Here is a 25,195-nt window from a genome sequence, read left to right on the forward strand (position 1 = left end):
TCCCCAGTTCCCTCAGCTGCTTCTCATCAGCCCTGTTCTCCAGATCCTTCACCAACTTCCTTGCCCTTCTCTGGACCTGCTCCAACTCCTCAATGTCCTTCTTGGAGTGAGGACACCGAAATTCAACACAGGATTTGAGGTGTGGCCTCAGCAGTGCCCAGCACAGGGGAACAATCCCTGCCCTGCTCCTGCTGCCCACACCATTGCTGCTCCAGGCCAGGCTGCTGGTGGCCTTCTTGGCCACCTGGGCACCCCCTGGCTCATCTTCAGCTGCTGCCAACCAGCACCCCCAGGCCCTTTTTCCCCAGGCAGTTTCCAGCCACTCTGCCCCCAGCCTGGAGCATTCGTATGGTTGTTGTGACCCAGGGTCAGGACCCAGCACTGAGCCTTGTTGAACCTCATTCCGCTGTCCTTAGCCCATGGATCCAGCCTGGCCAGGTCCCTCTGCAGAGCCTCCCTACCTTCAAGCAAATCACCACCCAACTTACTGTCATCTGCAGACTTACTGAGGGTGCCTCGATCTCCTTGTCCAGATCACTGATGAAAAGCATCAAAGAGAACTAGCCCCGGTGCTGAGCCCTGGGGAGCACCACCCAGCAGCTGGATGGATGCATTAAGTAGTTTGCTATGAGATCCATCCATCTCTGGGGCCAGCTCTCAGTGTAAGAGTTGTCCTGGGCCAAGTCTAACAGCCTTCCTCTCGCCCCTTGCAGATCGACGCGTTGGGGAAACGGAGCAAAGAAGCCGAGGCAGCCTTCTTGAATGTTTATAAGAGATTAATTGATGTTCCAGGTAAGCACATGATGCCCTTGTGCTGCTCAGTGGGTGGTTTCTCTCTGGCTGAATGCTAGAGGGCATTTCCTATACCTTGGAGAAGGTGAATCTGAGCAGTGGGTTTGTTCTGGAGGGGATCCCCTCCAGCACTGGTTCTGATGGAGGCACGTTGCATGGCCTCTCTCCGTGGCCTTTACATTTGGCTGTTTGTCTGCGCTGTTGGCAGTTATTCCAGCGTGGTGTGAATCTCAGTGATTTGTCTGTCAGTGGTTGTGAACAAAATCCTGAAGCTTCATCAAGAAGCAGCAAGACCTGTGGGGGACAATGAAAATTGTTCGTGCCTTCGAAATGAACCCCCGAGAGCTGCAAGGAAAGCAGCAGCAGGTTTCAGCTCTCCTCGGGGCAAGTGAGATCAGGAATTTTCTTCAAAGGCCTTTGCTGTATTTGTCTTCAACTTCCTTTTTTGTTTGGCATCAGAAGTTCCCAGATCACTTTGGTTTGGGAGTTGATGGTGCTTTCTCCACTGGTAGATAAAGACTGCCTGAAGAGATTTTTTTCCTTTAGCAGCTGTACCCAAAGCTGACAAGAGTCAGGAATCCAGGGCTCCCCTTCCACATCTGGGCCTGACTGACCTGTGTGCACAGGACAGAGTGGGCATGATTTTCACAGAGTCCCAGCATGGTGGCATTGGAAGGGACCTCTGGAGATCATCCAGTCCAACCCCCTGCTCCAGCAGGGCACCCACAGCAGACTGCCCAGGATCACAATGCCCAGGGGGGGTTGGAAGCTCTCCACACAAGGACACTCCACAACCTCTCTGGGCAGCCTGCTCCAGGCCTCCAGCACCCTCACACCAAACAACTTTCTCCTCCTCTTCACATCCAACCTCCTGGGCTCCACTCTGTGCTGCTTTCTGCCCCTTGTGCTGTCCCTGGGCACCACTCAGCAGAGCCTGGCCCCAGCCTCTTGCCCCCCACAGCTCCTTTAGCTCTTGCTGAGCATTGCTCAGCTGCCCTCTGGGGCTGCTCTTCTGCAGGCTCTCAGCCCCAGGGCTCTCAGCCTTTGCTCCACCCAGAGCTGCTCCAGGCCCCTCAGCAGCTTTGCAGCCCCCCCTGGACTCCCTCCAGCAGTTCCCTGTCTCTCCTGCACTGGGGAGCCCAGCAGTGGGTGCAGTGCATTTTATACTTCCATAAACCATTGACACTCTATGTAAATATTCAAACTACTTATCTTGAGAGGTTTCAAGATATAATTAATACCTCTAAGTGCTTTTAAGGCCTCATTGCAAAGTGCCCCCTCATCTTTCCTTGCTTTACCTTTTAAGGAGCACATTTCATGCACTCTTCAAATAAAAACTAATTTTTTAATGCTTTGTTTTACAGCTTAACTGGTTTAAAGAAAAAGAAAAAGCCAAATCAGTGTTTTTCAGCTGCTTGGTGAGAGCTCAGAGACATGTTTGTAATGCTCTCACATTCAGAGTCCAGCAGTGCCCAGTGGCGTGCAGTGCAGCGCAGGTGGGGAGACACAAAGCCTCTCCCTGCTCCCTCCAGCCCATGGCTGCCTCACAAGTGTTGGGTTTGAGGTCTGTGAGTTGTTGTTTACTTCTTGCCTGCTCACAGCCTTAGTGAGGTGGTGTAGGTAAGCAGTTTCTGTTGCCTCTCAGCTCCTTCCCTGGGAAGAGGTAAGTCAGTCAGACAGGTCCTGAGCGCTGTGTGCAGGATGGGAGCAGTGTGGGCATGGGACAGGCTCTCCCAGCTCTGTTCTCGGAAGGAAACTCCTCCATGCATACATGCCCAGCACCTGCAGCCTGCAGGCCACCCTTCAGTGCTCAGGAGAGGAGCTGCAGCCTCTCTAGCTCCAGACTGCCACAGCCCTGGGCAGCCAGGATGTGGGAGGCCAGTGAGTTTGACTGGGAGCAGTCTGGTTTTTTTCACAGCTGAGTAGTTGTGTCAAACAAGAGCTGTGTGGGATCTTTTCCATGTGCAAGGCTTTCTCTGAGGCCTGGCATTATCACAGAGCTGGGTTTGGAAGAGCAGAGCCTTACAGAGAAGGTAGGACCATCTCCCACCCCTGCTGGAGGATCTGCATGGTCTTGGGGTCTAAAGGGACTTTGTCAGTGTTTGTTGCAGGAGGAAGACCTTTCTGCTTTGCTGTATTTGCAGGCAGGTTTACACTGCCGTGTGCAGACTCCCCAGACTCCCTCTTGCCCAGCCTTGCCCTGCACGTGCCTTATGTTACATGTCAGAGAAGTATTTCTTTGATATTCTGACTACACCTCAGAGTCTCAGCCTGGCTGAGGTATCAGTGCAGAGCAGTCTGTGGGATTAGAGCTATCAAGGGTGTGAATCCCTTGCCGTATCTGCACCCTGAGAGGTACCCCAGGACTGTCCTGCTGTTGCTAAAAGCAAATTCCAGGCTCTGAAGGAGAAGTGCAGCCAGTCTCCTCTAGCTGTAAACTCACTGTTTACAACACAAACTGCAGTGAAAACAGCCTCTAAGAATGGAAGGCACTGGTGTTCATCACACTGAGGTGGGCTATGCCATGGGACTAAACAACCTTTAAAGGTTCCTTCCAACCCAAACCATTCTATGATTAGGGCCTTGTTTCGTTGTGTTGGGGTTTGTTGTGTCCTTCTCTGGTGAGTGTCAGGAGGATGGGGCCAGACCCTTCTCACAGAATCACAGGATGTTAGGGGCTGGAAGGGACCTCCAGAGATCAAGCCCAGTCCCCCTGCCAGAACAGGATCATCTGGGGCAGGCTGCACAGGAGCATGTCCAGGTGGGATTTGAAAGTCTCCAGGGACAGAGACCCCACAAGCTGTCTGGGCAGCCTGCTCCCGGGCTCCGTGGTCCCCAGTGATAGGACAAGAGGGGCTGGGCATAAACTTGACTATAGGAAGTTCCATAGAAACACAAGGAGGAACTCCTTTACTGTGAGGGTGGTAGAGCCCTGGAGCAGGCTGCCCAGAGAGGTGGTGGAGTCTCCATCTCTGGAGACTTCGAAGGCTCCCTTGGATGCGTTCCTGTCTGACCTGCCCTGGGTGACCCTGCTCTGGCAGGGGCTTGGACTCTGGAGCTCCCTTCCCACCCCTCCCACTCTGTGATTCTCACTGTACACAGGATTTGCCACGGGACAGCAGCCCCCCAGGGCTCTGCTCTCTCCAGCCCCCATCTCTGAGGCTGGCTGTGGCTTTGCAGATGCTTTGTGCTGTCCGTGTGGCATCTCAAACATTTAGGTATGCTTTTAGCTCGCAGCTCTGGCTGTGTTTGCTTTTCGGTGTGAGGAGGGAGCGATGAGCTTCGGGGAGAGCTATGAGTGGAATGCTGTGGGGTGGCTCTCCAGCATCACTGCTCCATGACAAGGGGCCAATTTTAACAGCCTCTCAATATCCTTTATAGGGCCATAGAATAATTGCAGCCGAAGCCTAATTCCCAGCAGCCAATTTTACGGTTCTTGAGGCAAGCATCTCTTCCTCTCCTCAGCAATAATGTGCACACTTTATATAATTAAAAAGGGCTTCTATTTTAATTTTGCTATAAAATGATCTGTATTGAAACTCCAGCTACAGTGTTTTATGGATTCAGCTGAGTTCAACGATTGCCTTTCCTCTCTTGCCCAGAGTCTTCACTGGGGCTCACCAGTAAGAAATCCACAATCCAAGGGCAGGAGATTGAACACATCCAAGTGCCAGGTGCTGCACATCGGCCACAGCAACCCCAGGCAGTGCTGCAGGCTGGGGGCAGAGTGGCTGAGAGCAGCCAGGTAGAGAGGGACCTGGGGGTGCTGGATGATGGTAGGCTGAACATGAGTCTGCAGTGTGCCCAGGCAGCCAAGAGGGCCAATGGCATCCTGGCCTGCATCAGGAAGAGTGTGGCCAGCAGGAGCAGGGAGGTCATTCTGCCCTGTGCTCAGCACTGGTTAGGCCAGACCTTGAGTCCTGTGTCCAGTTCTGGGCCCCTCAGGTTAGGAAGGAGGTTGACTTGCTGGAGCATGTCCAGAGAAGGGCAACAAAGCTGGGGAGGGGTTTGGAGCACAGCCCTGTGAGGAGAGGCTGAGGGAGCTGGGGTTGCTTAGCCTGGAGAAGAGGAGACTCAGGGGTGACCTTATTGCCCTCTACAACTCCCTGAAGGGAGGTTGTAGCCAGGCAGAGGTTGGTCTCTTCTCCCAGGCAGCCAGTACCAGAACAAGAGGACACAGTCTCAGGCTGCGCCAGGGGAGGTTCAGGCTGGAGGTCAGGAGGAAGTTCTACACAGAGAGAGTGATTGCCCATTGGAATGGGCTGCCTGGGGAGGTGGTGGAGTCCCCATCACTGGAGGTGTTCAGGAGGAGACTTGACAGGGTGCTGGGTTAGTTGATTAGGTGGTGTTGGATGATAGGTTGGACACGATGATCTCAAAGGTCTCTTCCAACCTGGTCTATTCTATTCTATTCTATTCTATTCTATTCTATTCTATTCTATTCTATTCTATTCTATTCTATTCTATTCTATTCTATTGCATTCCATTCCATTCCATTCCATTCCATTCCATTCCATTCCATTCCATTCCATTCCATTCCATTCCATTCTATTCTATGGAATTGGTGGGGATGGGGATGGTGACATTTTGCTTGTAAATGACTGGGTTTTTTTTTCTGCTGTGTGCATCAAGGGGTCCCTCTGTAAAAGATAAACTCAGACCTTTTCCTACTTCTCCCCAGCTTTTCAACCAGGTTGGCCACCGCTTTTGTGCCGCAGGATTTATCCTTCCTGGAGCAAAGCACATGTCAGGGAAAGCAGCTTGGTTTATGTACATTTATACAGCTGTAATTCTCACCCAGCTCCTTCTGTCTTGCTGGAGACTTGAACATTTTTAATTAATGGAATTAATTTTCTCATTTAATTGCCTTATTTTCAGCATGCAGGAGGGAGCTGGGGAGAAGCGAGTGCTGCCACATGAATTGCACTAATCAACAAGGTTGTCACAACTTACCTTTAAAAATAATGTGAATACATTTATTGGGAGGCAAAGGGAGGCTGGGGCTGTGTTTTGAGGAAGCTTGCTTCCATCTGTTCCAGATTTCTCTCTCTGGTTTGGGCAAAATGAGTGTATTATGTCAGCTCCCTTGGCTTGTAGGGTCTTAATCTTGCAAGCACTTGGAGTGAAATTGGAGCCCTGTTGCGTGAAGTGTTTGGAGGAGCCTATAGTTCAGAATTCTGTTCTACTAAAGCTCTTAAAAGAAAAAATATTAAGCATTAAGAAGACTAAAAATTACACCTCTCTCCTTTTGTAAAAGGAACAATATTCCCTTGTTTGGTTGGGTGTTTTTTTTTTTCCTGGGGGTGGTGGTTGTGTTGTTTGGGTTTGGGGGAGTTTTTCCAAACAAAACTTCCCTGTGATTTGCAAGTGGAAGTTCAGGTGGGAGCCCCCCAGAGCGAAGGGCAGACTCTGGCTAAGCTGGTTAAATGGCGTTTCTCTTTCTGCTGTGTCTTTATTGCTGGGCAATTACCGCACAATACCACGGTTAGGCTTGCTGAGTTTTCAGTCGTCCTCCTGTTAAGCATGGCTCTTGTGTAGGCAAAGGAGAAACGATTCTGCCTCGGAACAGCAAATCTGCTCTCGTGCTGCGGCAACAATTAAGCCGGAATTGGCTTGGGTGCCTGGGTTCCTCTCAAAGCTGATTGTGTGTCTCTTGCAGCCTTACTAAGAGTTTGCCACCGAAGGGGAGTACCTGCACAGCTTGTCTCCTTCCTGTTCCTGTCTGCTTCAGGGGGATTGGGGTGCCTGGGCTGTGGGCACAGCAGTGTCAGCCCTGGCCATGCTCTGGCACCCCGCCGCTGCCTCCCCTGCTGCACCAGGCTTTGCTGAACCCTACTCCAAACCACAGTAGTATCACAGTGTCACTAAGGTTGGAAGAGACCTGGAGGATCATCGAGTCCAACCTATCAACACAGACCTCATGACTAGCCCATGGCACCAAGTGCCACATCCAATCCCCTCTTGAACCCCTCCCGGGACGGTGACTCCACCACCTCCCTGGGCAGCACATCCCAATGACGAACGACTCACTCGGTGAAGAACTTTCTCCTCACCTCGAGTCTAAACCTCCCCTGGCACAGCTTGAGACTGTGTCCTCTTGTTCTGGTGCTGGGTGCCTGGGAGAAGAGACCAACCCCCACCTGGCCACAACCACCTTTCAGGTAGTTGTAGAGGGCAATGAGGTCACCCCCAAGCCTCCTCTTCTCCCTCCCTCACCCTCCCTCACTCCTCCCTGCTGCCTTTCCACTTGGGGCACAGCACTGCAACTCACTTGCACCCTGTGTGTATGTACCAGGAGGAGGTGTTGTGGTTCCTCAGGGTGCACAGGTGTGAGGCAGGGGGAATGCAACGTCTTTGCTCTCGGCTTGGTGGGGCAGCGCAGCCAGGGAGAGCAGAGCCATAGATGGAATTCATTTGTGCTTAACAGGGATCTTCTTCATCAAGAAACTCATCAACTCTTGCAGGGGAGAAGGGAATGGATGTGTGTTGTTGTTACTGTAGGCTCTTCACAGGTCTGTGCTGTCCCCAGATCTGCCCTGACTTTGGAGCTGTATCCTGTGGCGTGGGTTGGGGCTCACAGGATCTGCTATCTATGGAAACAAGAAAATAACAGAGAGGGGAGAGAGGATTTTTTTTGTCCTAGTGTGCCCCGTCAAAACAATTAAAGCTATAACAGTGAAAGATGGCTGAAGAGGAAATTTCATCCTCCCCTTACTCTTTGCCATCATAAATTGCATGCCCTGCCACGGGGGCTGTATCTTATGAAGGGGTTTGGAGGAGGAGCGGGCTGGGGGTTATCCGCACGGCCAGCACCGCATGGAGCACCGCAGCCCTGCACATTCAAAGTGCCCTGTGCGGGGCTTGCTCCTTCCAGGGGATGTGATTTAGCTGAGGAAACACAAACTTCTTTGGAAATAAAATATATATTAAAAAAAAACAACAAAAGTCAGCACAAAACAAGTGCTAGGGAATTACTTCCAAAGACAGAAAGGGAAATGATTTCTCCTCCGTAAAGAGAGCTTCGCTCCTCCACCACCCAGCCTGTGCTGGCAGCAGTGCGAGCCTCAGAGCTCACTGCTGTCACTCTCCACTGCCTTCTGATTATTTACAGCTTAGCAACACTCTCCAGACTTGCATTGCTCTTTGGGCTGAGAGAAGACTTCATTCAAAGTGCATTTGATCAATGTTCTGAGGTTAAAGGTGATACAAGAGAAAAAACAGGGTTGATCCCCCGCCCCTCCCCTCCCCCCCCCAAATTATCTGCTGCTGATGTTGGAGGTCAGAACCGTGGGTGAAGTTGTTGTATTTATATACATTCTGTGCTGGGGTTTTGTGAAGCAGAAAGGTAAAGGTTAATGCCAGCCCCCACAGCAGAAAGTCTGCGCAGAGTTTTGCACACCCCGGTGACCCAGAAGCTGTGTGATGTGCTGAAACTGCAACACGAGCACAGCCAGCCTTGTGCCAGCTCAGAGCTGCTTGGATGCAAATTCAGGAGAGATGTAACGAGGGGAGAAGGAAGAAGGTTCATTGCAGGGGGCTCTTCAGCATATCCCTAAGTGGAACACCAAAACCATACCTGTTGTGTGCCTCAGGTTTGAGCAAGGTCTGGGTGTTGTGTGCCCCAAGTTTGTGAGCAAGGTCTGGGTGCTGTGTGCCCCAGGTTTGAGCAAGGTCTGGGTGCTCTGTGCCCCAAGTTTGTGAGCAAGGTCTGGGTGCTGTGTGCCCCAGGTTTAAGCAAGGTCTGGGTGCTCTGTGCCCCAAGTTTGAACAAGGTCTGGGTGCTGTGTGCCTCAGGTTTGAGCAAGGTCTGGGTGCTCTGTGCCCCAAGTTTGTGAGCAAGGTCTGGGTGCTGTGTGCCCCAGGTTTGATCAAGGTCTGGGTGCTCTGTGCCCCAAGTTTGAACAAGGTCTGGGTGCTGTGTGCCTCAGGTTTGAGCAAGGTCTGGGTGCTCTGTGCCCCAAGTTTGTGAGCAAGGTCTGGGTGATGTGTGCCCCAGGTTTGATCAAGGTCTAGGTGCTGGGTGCCCCAAGTTTGTGAGCAAGGTCTGGGTGCTGTGTGCCCCAGGTTTGAGCAAGGTCTGGGTGCTGTGTGCCCCAAGTTTGTGAGCAAGGTCTGGGTGCTGTGTGCCTCAGGTTTGAGCAAGGTCTGGGTGCTGTGTGCCCCAGGTTTGAGCAAGGTCTGGGTGCTGTGTGCCTCAGGGTTTTGAGCAAGGTCTGGGTGCTGTGTGCCCCAGGTTTAAGCAAGGTCTGGGTGCTGTGTGCCCCAGGTTTGAGCAACGTCTGGGTGCTGTGTGCCCCAAGTTTGTGAGCAAGGTCTGGGTGCTGTGTGCCCCAGGTTTGAGCAACGTCTGGGTGCTGTGTGCCCCAAGTTTGATCAAGGTCTGGGTGCTGTGTGCCCCAAGTTTGTGAGCAAGGTCTGGGTGTTGTGTGCCTCAGGGTTGAACAAGGTCTGGGTGCTGTGTGCCTCAGGTTTGAACAAGGTCTGGGTGCTGTGTGCCCCAGGTTTGAGCAAGGTCTGGGTGCTGTGTGCCTCAGGTTTGTGAGCAAGGTCTGGGTGCTGTGTGCCTCAGGTTTGAACAAGGTCTGGATGTTGTGTGCCTCAGGGTTGAACAAGGTCTGGGTGCTGTGTGCCTCAGGTTTGAACAAGGTCTGGGTGTTGTGTGCCCCAGGTTTGAGCAAGGTCTGGGTGCTGTGTGCCTCAGGTTTGAACAAGGTCTGGGTGCTGTGTGCCCCAGGTTTGTGAGCAAGGTCTGGGTGCTGTGTTCTCCAGGTTTGAACAAGGTCTGGGTGCTGTGTGCCCCAGGTTTGAGCAAGGTCTGGGTGCTGTGTGCCCCAAGTTTGTGAGCAAGGTCTGGGTGCTGTGTTCCTCAGGTTTGAACAAGGTCTGGGTGCTGTGTGCCCCAGGTTTGGGAGCGTGGTCTGGCTGCTCTGTGCCCCGAGTTTGTGCTGTATCAAGGCTGATCAGCACTGACAGGAGAAATGTTTGGTCTCGTTATAAACTGAGACTCTTTGCAGGCTCCTTCATGACACACAACAACACGGCCAGCCCTTCCCAGATAAAATGGATTTGGATACAACTAAAGACACATCACACCAAAAGGTCTCTAATGTGCTGTCCTTAATCTGAAATGGGAAAGGAAATATTCCTACTGCTTGCCTTTTCTCGACCTCAGAGGGAACACAATATTACAGCAAGCAGTCTTAAAAGGAAAGGCAACAAAATGAACTTGTTCATGGGCACCAGGAGCGGTGCAGACACCCCCTCAGGAAGCAGCAGGGAGTCTTGGTAAACACACTTGAAAACCTGATAAAATTAAGCAGAGAATTGAGGATAGTTAATGCTTGAAAGAGTGAAAAGTGATAAACCCCTGCGGTGGCTGCAGGCAGGGAAGGCTTAGCTTGTGACTGTTTTCCATCTGAAGACAAAATCCTTGATGCTTCACCAGAGTGTTTACACCAGGTGAAGAAAAAAAATACGGAGTTGCATAAAGAGCTGAGAAATGCCCTAGTTGTGGAAGCTGGGTGTGGAGGAGAAGTCTGCAGAGTTCAGCTTAGGGGCTGCAGGCAGCGGTGATTTCCCCCCAGAAATGCCTCGGAGGCAGGGGTGGAAGGGACGGCGTGCAGCCCAGGCTGCAGACGGGAGCTCTGAGCAGCGCTGTGCTGTGGCAGGGGCAGCGACCGGCGCTGCTTCATCTGCCAGGAGTGAGCGGCCTGGGCTGCTGCTCCAGCCCTTGGGTACTCCAGCGCTGCAGAATGGAGGACAGCTCACAATCACTTCAGCCTCCTTCCCTCGGGGGTTGGAAGCAGAGAGACGGCACAAAAAGCGATTTGGGCTCTGTCCCGGACCGAGGGCATGCTGGTAGGGCAGGCTGTTAGCATTGCATAGTTATTTTCAGCTGGAGCAGAGAGTCCTGGCCAGTTCTCCTCTTTAGTATTCATTCACTTCATCCTTATGTTTTGGAACCCATGTCAAAATAACTAAAAATAGCCTCTTTACCTGAACCTCTGCCTTGAAACTGGGCTGCCTGAGCACACAGGGGTTTGTTCCTTTCTTCCTTTGCCTTTCTCGTTGAATTAAGAATTGGATAAATTCCTTTGTAAAAGCTGGGATAGATATTCGAAGGGAGAAATGTCCCTAAAGCACACACTTTAAAAAATTTATTGTGTGCTTGTCAAGCCCTATTTTATTTGGTAGGCTGGAGGCACGGAAGGAAGAGGGGAGGTGCAGATAAGGGGAGGGATGCAATGAATAGAAGCAGGAAGAACGCGTGGTTCAAGAGAGAAGATATCCCTGAGCGACAGGAGAGCAGATAGCCCTGGGGGATAAGAGAGAAGCTGTCCCCGAGGGCACAGGCTGCGTTCACCACCTGGAGGTGATGGCTGCAGCACCCTCCGAAAGCTGTCGCTCCAGGAGGGGAGTTAGAGCAGCCCTGACCCCGCTGCTGGGAGCAGTGCTGCATCCTGGCAGCACCAGAGGCAGACTTAGCTGTGCTGGGGGATCCTGGACTTTGCCTTTCTCGGTTGCAGGAATGTGAACTGGAATTAGAATGACCCCCAGCTTCCAGAGGGTTTAGTGCTGAGTCTGCTCAGCGGCCTTTAGGAGAACCAAGGGAGGATCGTGGCAGAAACACTTTCAGACACAGCAGAAGGTTCTTTTTTTTCCTTTTATTAATCTCAAAGCAGGAGAAATGAAACTTGGAGTGCAAGTGATTTTCAGTACCTGTCCTTTGCTTCACACTGAGCTCAGGGCACAAGCAGCAAACTCCAGAGTCTTCAGCCAGTACCAGAACAGTACCAATCAAACTGGCAGGTTCTCAGTTCCACGGCTTCTCTTGTAGCTCATCAGGTCCTTCACAGCTGGCATACCATAGTGCTCTAAACCACTGCATCACCTCTCATGGATACCCTTCCTTTTAATATTCACAACCTCGCTGAGCCTTTGTTTTGGTAGCTCCTCTGTGAAGTACAAGGAAGTGCAGTGTGATTCCTGAAGGAGTCAATCATTTGCTTGCCCTTATCTGGCTGTATTGGATCCTAGGCTAGAGATGCATCTCTGGGGCAGGGCCAGAACATCTGCCCAGCAGTTACCCCTTTTAGAATTAATGGATAAATAAAGGATGTTTTTAAATAATAGCCCACAAGGTCTAAGAACCACATTCTGGCACAGGATCTCTCTGCCTGTGGTCAGCTGGGCTGCGTAGCTGCTCCTCCTTTCACCTCACCCTGCGAGCAGAGAGCGCTGCCAGGGAGAACTCTGGCGGTGATTAATAGGGAGGAAAGGCGCCGGCTTGCTGCCACTTCCCCTCGTCCCCATGCAGAGGAGTCACATCGGGATTGCTTTGCTGCTTTCCTGCTTGCAGAGGTCGGCAGATTTGGGGATTCGGCTTTCCCCTCCCCCCCACCTCCAGCTCATAAGGAAAACGAGAGTCCCTCACCCTCTTGTGGGCACTTTGAATTCCCTGGTAGAGCCTTCAGAGAAACGCTCCGACAGCGGGAGGGTGAGGAGGAGGCTGTAGAAGAGTGGAGATAAAGGAGGAAAAAAAAGAAAAGAGAGAGAGATCCTGGTCCTGTGGGACGGGGGAGTAAGAAAATCTGTGTAATTCTTGACTGAAGGAAGAGCCTTTTCATGTTTTTTTACCGAGTGAGTTGGGGAGCTGACGAGCTTTGTTTCAAAAGGAATTATGGCTATAACTCTTCTGTCCCTGGGCTACCAGAGTCATGGGGGAAAAGGAGGAAAGCTATCATTTATTCCATGAAATCTTTGTCTCAGTTCTCTCTAGGCCATTTCAATTTACCCCTGAAATTTCTGGGGAATAATTAATGAATTAATTAAGTGTGCTGTGAGGTGTTTGAATATTCACAAGCTACAATGTAATTATTATTTTTTTTTAATCCCCCCTCACCCCAAACCACATTTTTCAGGTTATTTTCAGACACACAGCCTCCCAAAGAAAGCACTTCCAGCATCAGAAGCTAACAGAGCTCCTTCCTGCTCTTCCTGCCTGTAAACCCAGAGCCTGCTCGCTCAGAAAGAAGCCACCCCGGCCAAGGAGCAGTGATGCAGTTAGGGCATTAAACCCCCACCAACTTCTTTTTACTTCGTGCTGGAGGGATTGTGACAGCGGAGCTGAACTCCTGACCTCTCACAAAAGTTAAATCCCATTAATGATGTTTGGTTAAGGAGCTTTGGGGTTTGTTTTTCTTTCGCCCTGCTCTCTCCCTTATCGTGTGGCGTGGGTGTTTGTTGTAAGCGATCGCTAAGCAAAGCTTTGCTTACAGTGTGGTTTGGGCAACAGAAATACAGGCTTGGTGAGAGAAACACGCTGCCTTCCATGAATTATTTTTAGATCTGAACCTCAGGAAACACATTTCCAGCGATATAAAATATTAATTACCCCTCTACTTCTGGCACTGTTTCATAACTTGCTTTCTTAACGGTTCCAGTGTTAGCAGCCTGTAAGGGAAAGAGAGGGTTTAGGGAAGGAAAAAAAAAAAAGCCTTTTGTTTTGGAAAAGTCTCTTCAGGAGCTCTATTTTAAAACGAACGCTTTGCAATTAAGCAAATGAGCCAGCCCCGCTGGCCCCGGGCTGGGCGCCGCAGGCTTTCCCAGCACCTTTCCTATCTGTCAGCATCGCACAGCGTCTGGAAAGGCGTTCGTGGGGGTGGCTTTGGGATGGGCGAGCAGCCCGCCCCTCCGCCCGGCACCAGCCTGCCCCTCGGCTGCCGCCCCGCTGGGCGAGGGCCGTGGCCGCTCCCGATCCAGGCCGGGCGATCCAGGCCGCGCATTGCGGCTCTCCGCTCGCCGCACGGCCCGGACCGGTGTCGCCGCGAGCTCGGAGCGGCTCCGCCGCTGCCGCAGGCCCTGCTGCCCGCCGCTACCGGCGCGGCCCCGCTCCGCCCGCGGCATGCCCGACCCCAGGGCAGCCGCTCCTGCCCCGCGGCGTGTGCGGAGCGCGGCCCTCGGAGACACCGAGCAGCGGTGCTGCGAAAAAACCACGTATAGAAATACATCTGAAGAGAGAGGGAGGGAGGGAGGGAGAGAGCGAGGGGTAATTGGCCAGAGCGCTCTGTAAATTGTACAGTTAAACAATGACAGCGTTTTTCCACTTCGTTTGGCAAATTCTCCTCCCGCAGCCCATCCCTCCACCGGGCTCCCCGCCTTACGGAGCAGGTTCGCAGGGCGATGGGAAGGCAGCGGACCCCTGCCCGAGGCAGCGGATCCCATCCCATCCCATCCCATCCCGAGGCGGTGGGTCCCTGCCCGAGGCAGCTTCTCGCCTCTCACCGCACCGCCAGCCTCGGCCAAAGGCTTTTCAACAGCGAGTGCCCAGAGCCAGCCTCCTCTCCTGGAGCTGAGGTGGGCTCGTTCCCCCCCTCCGCTTAAATAACGAGGGTGGTCCCAGCATACTCTATATCGAGACAGCTTTTCATCAGTTTGCTCATCAGCATGCTAATTGCTGTATGACTAATTATGCCCTGAATTCCAGTTGATTTTCTTAATGAGACAGCTGGGTTAATTATGTAATCGTATGATTACATTAGCCTAGAGTGCCCTGGCGAAAAGCAAGGCAGGCAGGAGCCGTGATGTCATGGCAGGAGCGGGGCGCACAAGGGGGTGCATTCATCGCTGCCTAATGACAGGGGAGGGCAGCGGTACCCACAGTGCTCTTTGTGTAAACACTTAGATTGAATTATTAAGATCTGTGTCTTTTTTGCAGCTCGCAGAATGAGGGAGGAATGGGTTGGGGGTTTGTTGGGTTGGGTGGTTTTGTTTAGAACCAGACACAGGTTGGAAAGTCAGCAGTGGTCCTGGTTTATCTGCCTGCTCTGGGGAGACCACACCTGAGCATTGCGTCCAGCTCTGGAGCCCTCAGCGCAGGAAGGGCAGGGACCTGATGGAGCAGGCCCAGAAGAGGGCTGTGAAAATGATCAGGCATTGGAGCACCCCTGCTGTGGAGACAGGCTGAGGGAGCTGGGGGTGTTCAGACTGGAGAAGAGAAGGCTCCAGGGAGACCTTAGAGCAACCTTCCAGTACCTGAAGGGCCTATAAGGAGGATAGAGAGAGACTGTTTGCAAAGGCCTGCAGGGACAGGATGAAAGACAATGGCTTCAAACCAGAGCAGAGCAGATTTAGACTCAATGTTAGGAACAACTTCTGCACCATGAGGAGCACTGGAACAGGTTGCCCAGGGAGGGGGTTGGGGACCTATCCCTGGAGATATTGAAGGTGAGGCTTGACGAGGCCCTGGGCAACATGCTCTAGTGGAGGATGTCCCTGCTGACTGCAGAGGACTGGATGACCTTTGGAGGTCCCATCCAACCAAACCATTCTATGATTCTGTGAGGTCAGGGTGGGTTGGAGCAGCGTGGTGAGGTGCTGCCTCTAGCTTGTGCTGTTTTGTCAAGATCCATCTTTGCCTTTCTTTTGAAATTGGCTGTAAAAATAAGTAGTTTGCAGGCAGAAGCAGCAGCAGTAGAAAAACCCAAACAAAACCAACAAAGCCTGGTTCTGCTGCACTGCTGTTGAGGAGAGGTTTATCATCAGGACATGTGTGTGCTGCAAGGAGCTGGAGCGGTGCTGCAGCGTGGCAGCAGCCTGTTTGATGTGGAGTATGAAGTGCTCTGAAATGACATTACAGGGGTAGCAGGGATTTGGTTCACCTGAGTGTTCAGCCAGCCATGGCCATCCCCTTCCTGGGTGAGGACAGGAGCTCGTCTGTGAGCTGCTGTCTGTGACCGAGGTTGTGTCACGGCATCGAGCACAGGGCTGAGCCCAGAGCTGCTTGTGGGCACAGGGCTGAGCCCAGAGCTGCTGGCAGGCACAAGGGCTGAGCCCAGAGGTGCTGGTGGGCATGGGGCTGAGCCCAGAGGTGCTGGCGGGCACAGGGCTGAGCCCAGAGGTGCTGGTGGTCATGGGGCTGAGCCCAGAGCTGCTGGCGAGCATAGGGCTGAGCCCAGAGGTGCTGGTGGGCACGGGGCTGAGCTCAGAGCTGCTGGTGGGTGCAAGGTTTCAGCCCAGAGCTGCTGGCAGGCACGGGGCTGAGCTCAGAGCTGCTGGTGGGTGCAAGGTCTCAGCCCAGAGCTGCTGGCAGGCACGGGGCTGAGCCCAGAGCTGCTGGTGGGTGCAAGGTCTCAGCCCAGAGCTGCTGGCAGGCACGGGGCTGAGCTCAGAGCTGCTGGTGGGTGCAAGGTCTCAGCCCAGAGCTGCTGGCAGGCACGGGGCTGAGCTCAGAGCTGCTGGCGGGTGCAGGGCTGAGCCCAGAGCTGCTGGCAGGCACGGGGCCGAGCCCAGAGCTGCTGGCGCTGCAGGCAGTTGAGTGGGGAGCTGAGGACGGGAGCAGGCGCTGCAGATGCTGCTTTTACAACACAACAGAGTTTGTGTCTCTGGTGGGAGCGTGGAGGCAGCCTCCTCAGGATCAGATCCAGATGTGTGGGGCTGCGTTACAAACACAGGCTTCCCCGGGGCCTGCAACAAGTGGAGTAGGGAGGTAAAACAGGGAAGCAAAAGAGGAAAAGAACCCCACAGATGTAGGGGGAAGTATACAAAAATTAGGGGAAAAATACGTCAAAATTAGGGGGAAGTTTTACCAAATTTAGGGGGCAAAAGTACCAAATTTAGGGGGAAAATAGACCTAATTTAGGGGGGAAATATACCAAACAAATTGAGGGGGAAATATACCAAATTTAGGGGGAAGTACACACAATTTAAGGGGAAAATATACCAAATGTAGGGGGGAATACACCAAATTTAGGGGGGGGATATACCAAATTTAGGGGGGAAAATACACCACATTTAGGGAGAAATTACACCACATTTAGGAGGGAAATATACCATATTTAGGGGGGAAAGATACCCCATTTAAGGGGAAAATATACCAAATTTAGAGGGGAAATATACCAAATTTAGAGGGGAAATATACCAAATTTAGGGAGGAAAATACACCACATTTAGGGGGGGAATACACCACATTTAGGGGGAAAATACACCACATTTAGGGGGAAAAGATACCCAATTTAAGGGGAAAATACACCAAATTTAGGGGGGGAATATACCAAATTTAGGGGAAAAAGATAACCAATTTAGGGGAAAAAATTACCAAATGTAGGGGGAAAAGTGTAACAAATTTAGGGGGAAAAGGTACCAAATTTAGGGGGGAAAATAATAATGTATTTAGGGGGAAGATCTATCCCCCATGTAGTATAAATGTCCTAAACGCATTTACTCGGGGGCAGTAACGTTGCAGTTGCAGAGCAGTTTGTCAGCTTCTGGATGAGCACATCCCCGCTACCGGTTTTCTCGTTTACCCTGTGCCTAGCAGGGCTCCTGAGCTGTTGCAGGCTGGGGAAGAGTCGAAGCAAGAGGCTGATTTGCGGTGAGCGTTCCCCGCGGCAGCGCTCAGCGAGCCGCTGCCGCTCCCTCGCAGGGCATTCCCTGCGCTGTTCTCCCCGCGGCCGGGGCCGCTGCGCTGTGTGCGTCTCGGAGCCCCTGCGCGCCTGGTGTTTGTGTAATGAATCGAAAGGTTTGGTCCGGCGCTTGCTTAAAAATGCAGTGACCTCCTGCTAAACGACATGAAACACACTTTGTAAGGCTGCTTAATACCGAAAGGGAGGCTTTGTCGTGCGTGCCCGCGTCGGGAACGGGGGAGTAGCTTCGTTTGGGTTGAAGTGCTCCCCAGGTAAGCGAAGAAGTCAGGGCTGGGCTGCAGGCTGCCTCTCGTTTCGGGTTTGGAGGTTTTCTGCCATTAAAGAGCACGTCAAGGCTTGCCGTGAGAAATGAAGCTCTTGTCTCCCTGCCCAAAATTTTATTGCCTGCCTCATTTTATTGTCTCGCTGTGATTAGTTTTCTTTAATGTAGTTTATAAAACTCAAGTCCAAGAGGTGCTTTGGCCAGGGCTTGTTTTCCATATGTCCTCAAGCTGCGTTTAGTGGCTTTAGGCCATTAGTCCTTCAAACAGGCTCGGGGAGAGTTTGAAGTTTAATGCACAGAGACTGTTTTTACATTTTGTTTGTTCTGCCACTGTTTTGCTACTTGAACATTAACCTTTAATAGAGCTAAATTAAATATACATGTCCTGATGAATAATGATGAGATTGCAAGCAGCTTCATTTTGTACATAAAGCTGCTCAGGGATTGCAGATTTGACTGAAGGTTTAGTCATTATTCACTTCATAATGCCCCTGCTATTTTTGTCTTCTCATTCTTTACTGATTTAGATATAAAAAGCTCTGTGTATTGGGAGCAAAATACCTCTGGTGGGTGTCCTGGCTTTTTACAATGGGCATGGTAAAATAAAGGGGGGGGGGGTGGGGAGGGATTTGTACACCTACAGTTTTGTCAAGTTGAGTTTCTTCCACACAGTGCTTCAAGCACTGCTTGATAGCAACAACACAGCTGAGGCTTCAGGTTTGGTGGTGGTTCAGCCCTGGATAGATGGAGGCCATGCAGCCTTTCCTTGTGTGCAGCAGATGAATGTCCTGGGCTGGCTCTGTGGGAGGAAGGCCCTGTGAGGAGAGATGCTGCAAGGTGTCCAGAGAAGGGCAACAAGGCTGGGGAGGGGTCTGGAGCACAAGGTTGGGGAAGGGTCTGGGGCACAAGGCTGGGGAGGGATCTGGAGCACAAGGTTGAGGAAGGGTCTGGGGCACAAGGCTGGGGAGGGGTCTGTAGCACAGCCCTGTGAGGAGAGGCTGAGGGAGCTGGGGTTGCTTAGCCTGGAGAAGAGGAGGCTCAGGGGAGACCTTCTTGCTCTCTCCAACTCCCTGCAGGGAGATTGTAGCCAGGTGGGGATTTGGTCTCTTCTCCCAGGCAAGCAGTGACAGAATGAGAGGACACAGTCTCAAGCTGCAACAAGGGAGGTTTGGGCTGGATGTTAGGAAGACATTCTTCCCAGAAGGAGTTATTTGCCACTGGAATGTGCTGCTCAGGGAGGTGGTGGAGTCATCATCCCTGGAAATGTTTAAAAAGAGACTGGATGAGGCACTTGGTGCCATGGTCTAGTTGATCAGGTGGTGCTGGGTGAGAGGTTGTACTCGTGTTCAGAGAAGGGCCAGGAGGATGAGCAGAGGGCTGGAGCACCTCTCTTATGAGGACAGACTGAAGGAGTTGGGGCTGTTCAGTCTGCAGAAGAGAAGGCTCCCAGGTGACCTCATTGTGGCCTTCCAGGATCTGCAGGGGGCTACAGGAAGGCTGGGGAGGGACTGCTCAGGATCTCAGGGAGTGATAGGACTAGGGAGGATGGAATGAAGCTGGAGGTGGGGAGATTGAGGCTGGAGGGGAGGAGGAAGTTCTTCCCCATGAGAGTGGTGAAGCCCTGGAATGGGTTGTGCAGGGAGGTGGATGGGGCCCTGTCCCTGGAGGTGTTTAAGGCCAGGCTGGCTGAGGCTCTGGCCAGGCTGATCTAGTGTGGGGTGTCCCTGCCCATGGCAGGGGGGTTGAAACTGGCAGATCCTTGTGGTCCCTTCCAACCCTGACTGATACTACTATGCTACTACTACTACTATGATCTCAAAGGTCTTTCCCAACCTGGTTGATTCTGTGTTCTGTAAGGGCTGAGCCGCACCAGTGTGACCAAACGCTCACTGCAGAGAGAGGTCAGCAGACCTCCGTGGGAGAAGGGGAATGCTGTGGCAGCCCAGACCCTAACTGGATCATCCATAAATATTGCAGGGCCTCCTGACTTGTGCTACTGCTGTGACTTAGGCTTTCTGTTTAATCCCTTACCTGCACCCCTGTCTCTGCCACAGGAACATTTTAAGCCTGCTCTGTGATAAATATTTTAGCGCGGATAATAATGACGAAAAGTCTCTGGCCTGAAAAGCATAAATGAAAAAGCTATGTAGTCATAAACTATGGATGTGCAGAGAGCAGATGACAAGCAACCTAGATTTTTTGTCTCAGGAACAGGGTAGTGCCACAAGCTGTTGGAGAACCAGAGTAACAAAATGCAGCAGGCTGCTACTTCAGAGTGTCTCTGAGCTCAACATAAGCCAGCTCTATTCTTCTATAAACTATGAAACAGGGCTGGCATATTGAAAAAACACACAGGCTCATGCTTAATGTGTTAACACAGCTACAATAGACTTATTATGTGTTTCCAGAGACTGAGGGTGGTCTGAAAAATTAATGACTGTGGTGGTTGAAAATTAAGTGAACTCCCTAAGATATACTGTTGTTGATCCAGGGAGTTGGGTGTTTAGCATTCCTCCCCAGGAGACTAAATCTCTGCAGCCCTTTCGCGAGGGATGCTGGCGCCCAGGGCACAAATAGATGCAGTAATCTTTTACAGAAGTCCATCAGCCTCCAGAGTTCTCCTGCTCAGGGTGGGAAGCAGTCCCAGAATAAGGCAGGTGTGTGCTCAGGACTCAGCAGCAGAAGGGGGCAAACGTATCCTGGAAGCAGAGACTGGCCTAGGCTGGAAGGGACAGAGTCACAGAGTCATTGAGGCTGGGAAAGACCTCTGAGATTATCAAGTCCAGCCCCTGACCTAACTACCTGAAAGGTGGTTGTAGCCAGGTGGGGGCTGGTCTCTTCTCCCAGGCAACCAGCACCAGAACAAGAGGACACAGTCTCAAGCTGTGCCAGGGGAAGTTTAGGCTTGAAGTGAGGAGAAAGTTCTTCCCCAGGAGAGTCATTCGTCATTGGGATGTGCTGCCCAGGGGGGTGGTGGAGTCCCCATCCCTGGAGGTGTTCAAGAGGGGATTGGATGTGGCACTTGGTGCCATGGTCTAGTCACGAGGTCTGTGGTGACAGGTTGGGCTTGATGATATTTGCGGTCTCTTCCAACCTTAGTGACACTGTGACACCATGACATCAGCTAAACCCTGCCACCACGTGCCACATCCAAGCTTTTCTTAAAGGCCTCCAGTGATGGTGGCTCCACCACCTCCCTGGGCAGTCTACCCCTGTGCCTAATCAGCCTTGCTGTGAAGACCCCAGAGATACCTACTCCAAACTCTCTGCCATGGGCAGGGACACCTCCCATCAGCCTCATCCAAACTGGCCATGAACAGCTCCAGGCCACAACTCCACAACCACACTGGGCAACCTGTTACAAATTCTCACCATCCTCATACTGAAGAACTTCTTCCTCAGCTCCAGTCTAACCCTGCTCTCCCTCAGCTCCAAACTATTACCCCTTGACCTGTCTCCAGACACCCTCAGGAAAAGTCCCACTCAAGCCCTTCCTGTGGGATCCCTTCAGGTACTGGAAGGCAACTCCCCCTGGAGTCTTCTCCAGGCTGAACACTTCCAGCTCCCTCAGCTTGTCCTCATAGCACAGGTGCTGCAGCCCTTGGATCATCCTTGTGGCCTCCTCTGGACTTGCTCCAACAGTTGCATGTCCTTTTGCTGGGGACACCAGAACTGGACACAGTAGTCAAGAATTGATCAGAGAATTGATACTGAAAGGACATGCAAACTAATTTCTATTCCATTAGGAGTGTAACTGAAAAAGGAACAGGAGTCACAGCCCCCAAAGGTCATGGAGTGAATTCCATGCACACATTTCTGACCATTCCTGGCTTGCCAGAAGAAGGACAGTCAGGTCTCCATGATCAAAACCCCTTCTGCAGCCCAGCCATGCAGGAGGGCACTGCTGCAACTGACTGCTGCAGAAGCAGGGCTGTGTGCAGGGTGCTGGCTGGCAGTGAGCTGTGCACTTTGATTGCTTTTTACCCCAAAATTCTCATTTTGCAGACAAAGATTTGAAACTTGAGCCTCTCACAGGCCTTTGTGTCATGACTGTCTGCACCCAGGACCACTGCCCTCTGGAGTAACCTCAGGATCATAGAATCACAGAATGGTCCAGGTCAGAAGGGACCTCCAAAGCTCATCCAGTCTGACCTCCCCGCAGTCAGCAGGGACATCCCCAGCTAGATCAAGTTGCCCAGGGACTTGTTGAGCCTCACCTTCAGTACCTCCAGGGATGGGGCTCAACCACCTCCCTGGGCAACCTGTTGCACTGTTCCAGCAGCCTCATAGTAAAGAACCTGTTCCTAACATCCAATCTAAATCTGCCCTTCTGTAGTGTAAAGCCATTGCCTCTTGTCCTGTCACTGCAGGCCTTTGCAAACAGTCTCTCTCCATCCTTCTTGTAGCCCCTTCAGGTACTTGCAGGCTGCTCTAAAGTCTCCCCAGAGCCTTCTCTTTCCCAGGCTGAACACCCCCAGCTCCCTCAGCCTGTCCTCATAGCAGAGCTGCTCCAACCCCCTGATTAACTCCAGCCTGTCCTCATAGCAGAGCTGTTCAAACCCCCCCGATCATTTTCATGGTCTCCTCTGGACCTGCCCCAGCAGGATGAGGAAGGCATGTCCCAGTTTAAAGGTGATATAGATACCAGGAGCTGTCTCTGGGTTTTGAGGTCTGCAGGCTGTGAGGTGAGGGCAGAGCCTTAATGGTTGCAGTGAGGAACTTCCAGGAACACAAATTCCCAGTGAGGCCTTACTGTGCTTAAGATGGGCGTTGAGAGAGAAGGAAGGACGCTCCTGCTCTGAGCTGCTGCCACACAAGTGGCCCTCTTGTCTTACCTTGTGTTTTGGCTGTTTGTGTTTCAGATCCTGTTCCAGCCTTGGATTTAGGACAGCAGCTCCAGCTGAAGGTTCAACGCATGCACGACATCGAAACCGAGAACCAGAAGCTGAGGGAGACCCTCGAGGAGTACAACAAAGAGTTCGCCGAGGTGAAAAATCAGGGTAGGTGCAGATGGATTCTTCCAGCAGCTCTTAATGCACACTGCAATTGGAAGGTGAGGACAAGAGTCAGGTTTATCTCTTCCAGGAAGGGCTGGCAGTAGCAGTGAGATTCAGCCAAGGCAGTGTAGCAGTCTGTTGCAGGCACTTCTCTGTGTGGCTTGGGGACTCTTGGGAGCTCTGCGGAGGGTTTGTGGTTCTGTTGCACCACGTCAGAGTGGAGCTGCCCTTCTGCTTATTGGTGCAAAGGTGCTGTCCCCCAGGGCATCCTGGTCTCTGCAGTGACATGGACTGGATGGGTGGAACACTCACTGGATAAGGAATTGACTTGAAGTTTACACTCAAGAGGGTGGTGGTCAGTGGTTTGCTGTCCAAGGGGAGATCAGTGATGAGAGGTGTTCCATGGAATGGAATGGAATGGAATGGAATGGAATGGAATGGAATGGAATGGAATGGAATGGAATGGAATGGAATGGAATAGAGTAGAATAGAATAGAATAGAATAGAATAGAATAGAATAGAATAGAATAGAATAGAATAGAATAGAATAGAATTGAATTAACCAGGTTGGAAAAGAACTTTGAAATCATCAAGTCCAACCTATCACCCAGCACCATCTGATCAACTAAACCATGGCACCAAGTGTCTCATCCAGGCTCCTCCCAGACACCTCCAGTGATGGTGACTCCACCACCTCCCTGGGCAGCACATTCCAGTGGCCAGTTACTCTTTCTGGGAAGAATTTCGTCCTAACATCCATCCCAAACCTCCCCTGGCACAGCTTGAGACTGTGTCCTCTTGTTCTGGTGCTGCTTGCCTGGGAGAAGAGCCCAACCCCCACCTGGCTACAACCTCCCTGCAGGGAGTTGGAGAGAGCAAGAAAGTCTCCCCTGAGCCTCCTCCTCTCCAGGCTAAGCAACCCCAGCTCCCTCAGCCTCTCCTCACAGGGCTGTGCTCCAGACCCCTCCCCAGCTTTGTTGCCCTTCTCTGGACACCTTCCAGCAGCTCAACATCTTTCCTAAACTGAGGGGCTCAGAACTGGACACAGGACTCAGTCCTGGGACCAGTGCTGTTTAACATCTTTGCTGGCACAAGACAGCCTCAGCAAGTTAGCAAGGACACCATGCTGTGTGGTGTGGTCAACACAGTGTGGGGAAGGGATCCATCCAGATGGACCTGATCAGGCTTAAGAAGTTCAACAAAGCCAAGTGCAAGGTCCTGCACCTGGGCTGGGGCAATCCCAAGCACAAATACAGGCTGGGCAAAGAATGGCTAGAGAGCATCCCTGAGGAGAAGGACCTGGGGGTGCTGGGTTTTGAGAAGTTCAGCATGAGCTGGCAACGTGCACTTGCAGCTCAGAAAGCCAACCATGTCCTGGGGTGCACCCAAAGAAATGTGGGCAGCAGGGCAAGGGAGGGAATTCTGCCCCTTTGCTCTGCTCTCATGAGCCCCCACCTGGAGTACTGTGTCCAGTTCTGGAGCCCCCAGCAGAAGAAGCACATGGAAGTGTTGGAGCAGGTCCAAAGGAGGCCACAAAGATGATCAGAGGCTGGAGAGCCTGCCCTATGGGGACAGGCTGGGAGAGTTGGGGCTGTGCAGCCTGGAGAAGAGGAGGCTCTGGGGAGATCTTAGAGCAGCCTTCCAGTACCTGAAGGGGGCTCCAGGAGAGCTGGGGAGGAACCTTGTACAAAGGCACAGAGTGACAGAATGAGGGGCAATGGCTTCAAACTGGAAGAAGTTGGATTGAGAGTTGACATTAGGAAGAAACTGGATCCCCAGGGGGGTGGTGAGACACTGGAACAGGTTGCCCAGAGAAGCTGTGGAGGCTCCAAGCCTGGAGGTGTCCAAGACTAGGTCAGCTGGAGGCTTGAGCAATCTGGGCTAGGAGAAGGTGTCCCTGCCCATGACAGGGGTGTTGGAGCTGGATGATCTTCAAAGTCCCTTCCAACCCAACCCATTCTGTGATTCTGTTTGGGTGTAGCCTTCAACACTACCTGGAAATTGCAGCCCTGCCTGAGGTCACCTGCAGACATTTTCTGGAGGTGGTGCTGCTGCTGCTGCCACCAGGTGCAGTGTGGGGCTGTGTGCTGCTGGTCCATCTCCAGTACACACAGATCAGGTGTTTCAGACACACACACACTGTATGAAGTGCAACTTCTGTTGTGTCCTCTGCTTTTCCTCCTCTAAGCCTGCAGTGTGCTTCTGGAGTGCAGTCAGCCTCCAGCCTTTATATTGACTCTGGAGACTCTCCACAGAGCAATGTAAATAGCAGCTAATGCTGCTTAATTATTGAAGGAAGTTTTAATGAGAGCAGAGTACATGGAAATAACAGGAAAATCTCTGCTGGCTTTAGGGCTGGCAAAGTTTTCTTGTGAGTCAGAAGGAAGTTTCCTGCAGCAGGAAACAGAATGTGCTCAGCGTGCATCTACTCACCCAGGCACAGGACTCTTCATCCCCATGCTTGGTAATTGGTTGTGGGAAGAGAAATTGCCCAGGCTTTAGAGAAAATTGAGGTGTTTTGGGGGGGTTAATATTGTCACAGAATCATAAGGGTTGGAAGGGACCTCTAGAGATCATCAAGTCCAACCCCTCTGCCAAAGCAGGCTCACCCAGGGCAGGTCACACAGGAGCGAGACCAGATGAAGGAGACTGCACAGCCTCTCTGGGCAGCCTGCTCCAAGGCTCCAGTGTCTTCACAGCAAAGAATTTTCTCCTCATGC

General features: G+C 52.1%; 1 protein-coding gene across 8 annotated transcripts in view; it reads left to right on the forward strand.

Annotated features, from left to right (window-relative positions):
• Positions 1-25,195, forward strand: part of CUX1 (cut like homeobox 1) — a 461,619-nt gene that overhangs the window by 191,819 nt on the left and 244,605 nt on the right. For all 8 annotated transcript variants that reach the window (XM_068165418.1, XM_068165419.1, XM_068165412.1 and 5 more), the window contains exons 4-5: positions 714-792; positions 22,341-22,478. In XM_068165418.1, coding sequence (XP_068021519.1) covers positions 714-792; positions 22,341-22,478 — 217 coding nt within the window. The remainder of the gene's footprint in view (positions 1-713; positions 793-22,340; positions 22,479-25,195) is intronic.

Source organism: Melanerpes formicivorus, unplaced genomic scaffold (assembly GCF_026170545.1).
Source record: "Melanerpes formicivorus ecotype bairdi unplaced genomic scaffold, bMelFor1.0.p_v2 SCAF_88, whole genome shotgun sequence".
NCBI classification, from domain to species: Eukaryota; Metazoa; Chordata; class Aves; order Piciformes; family Picidae; genus Melanerpes; species Melanerpes formicivorus.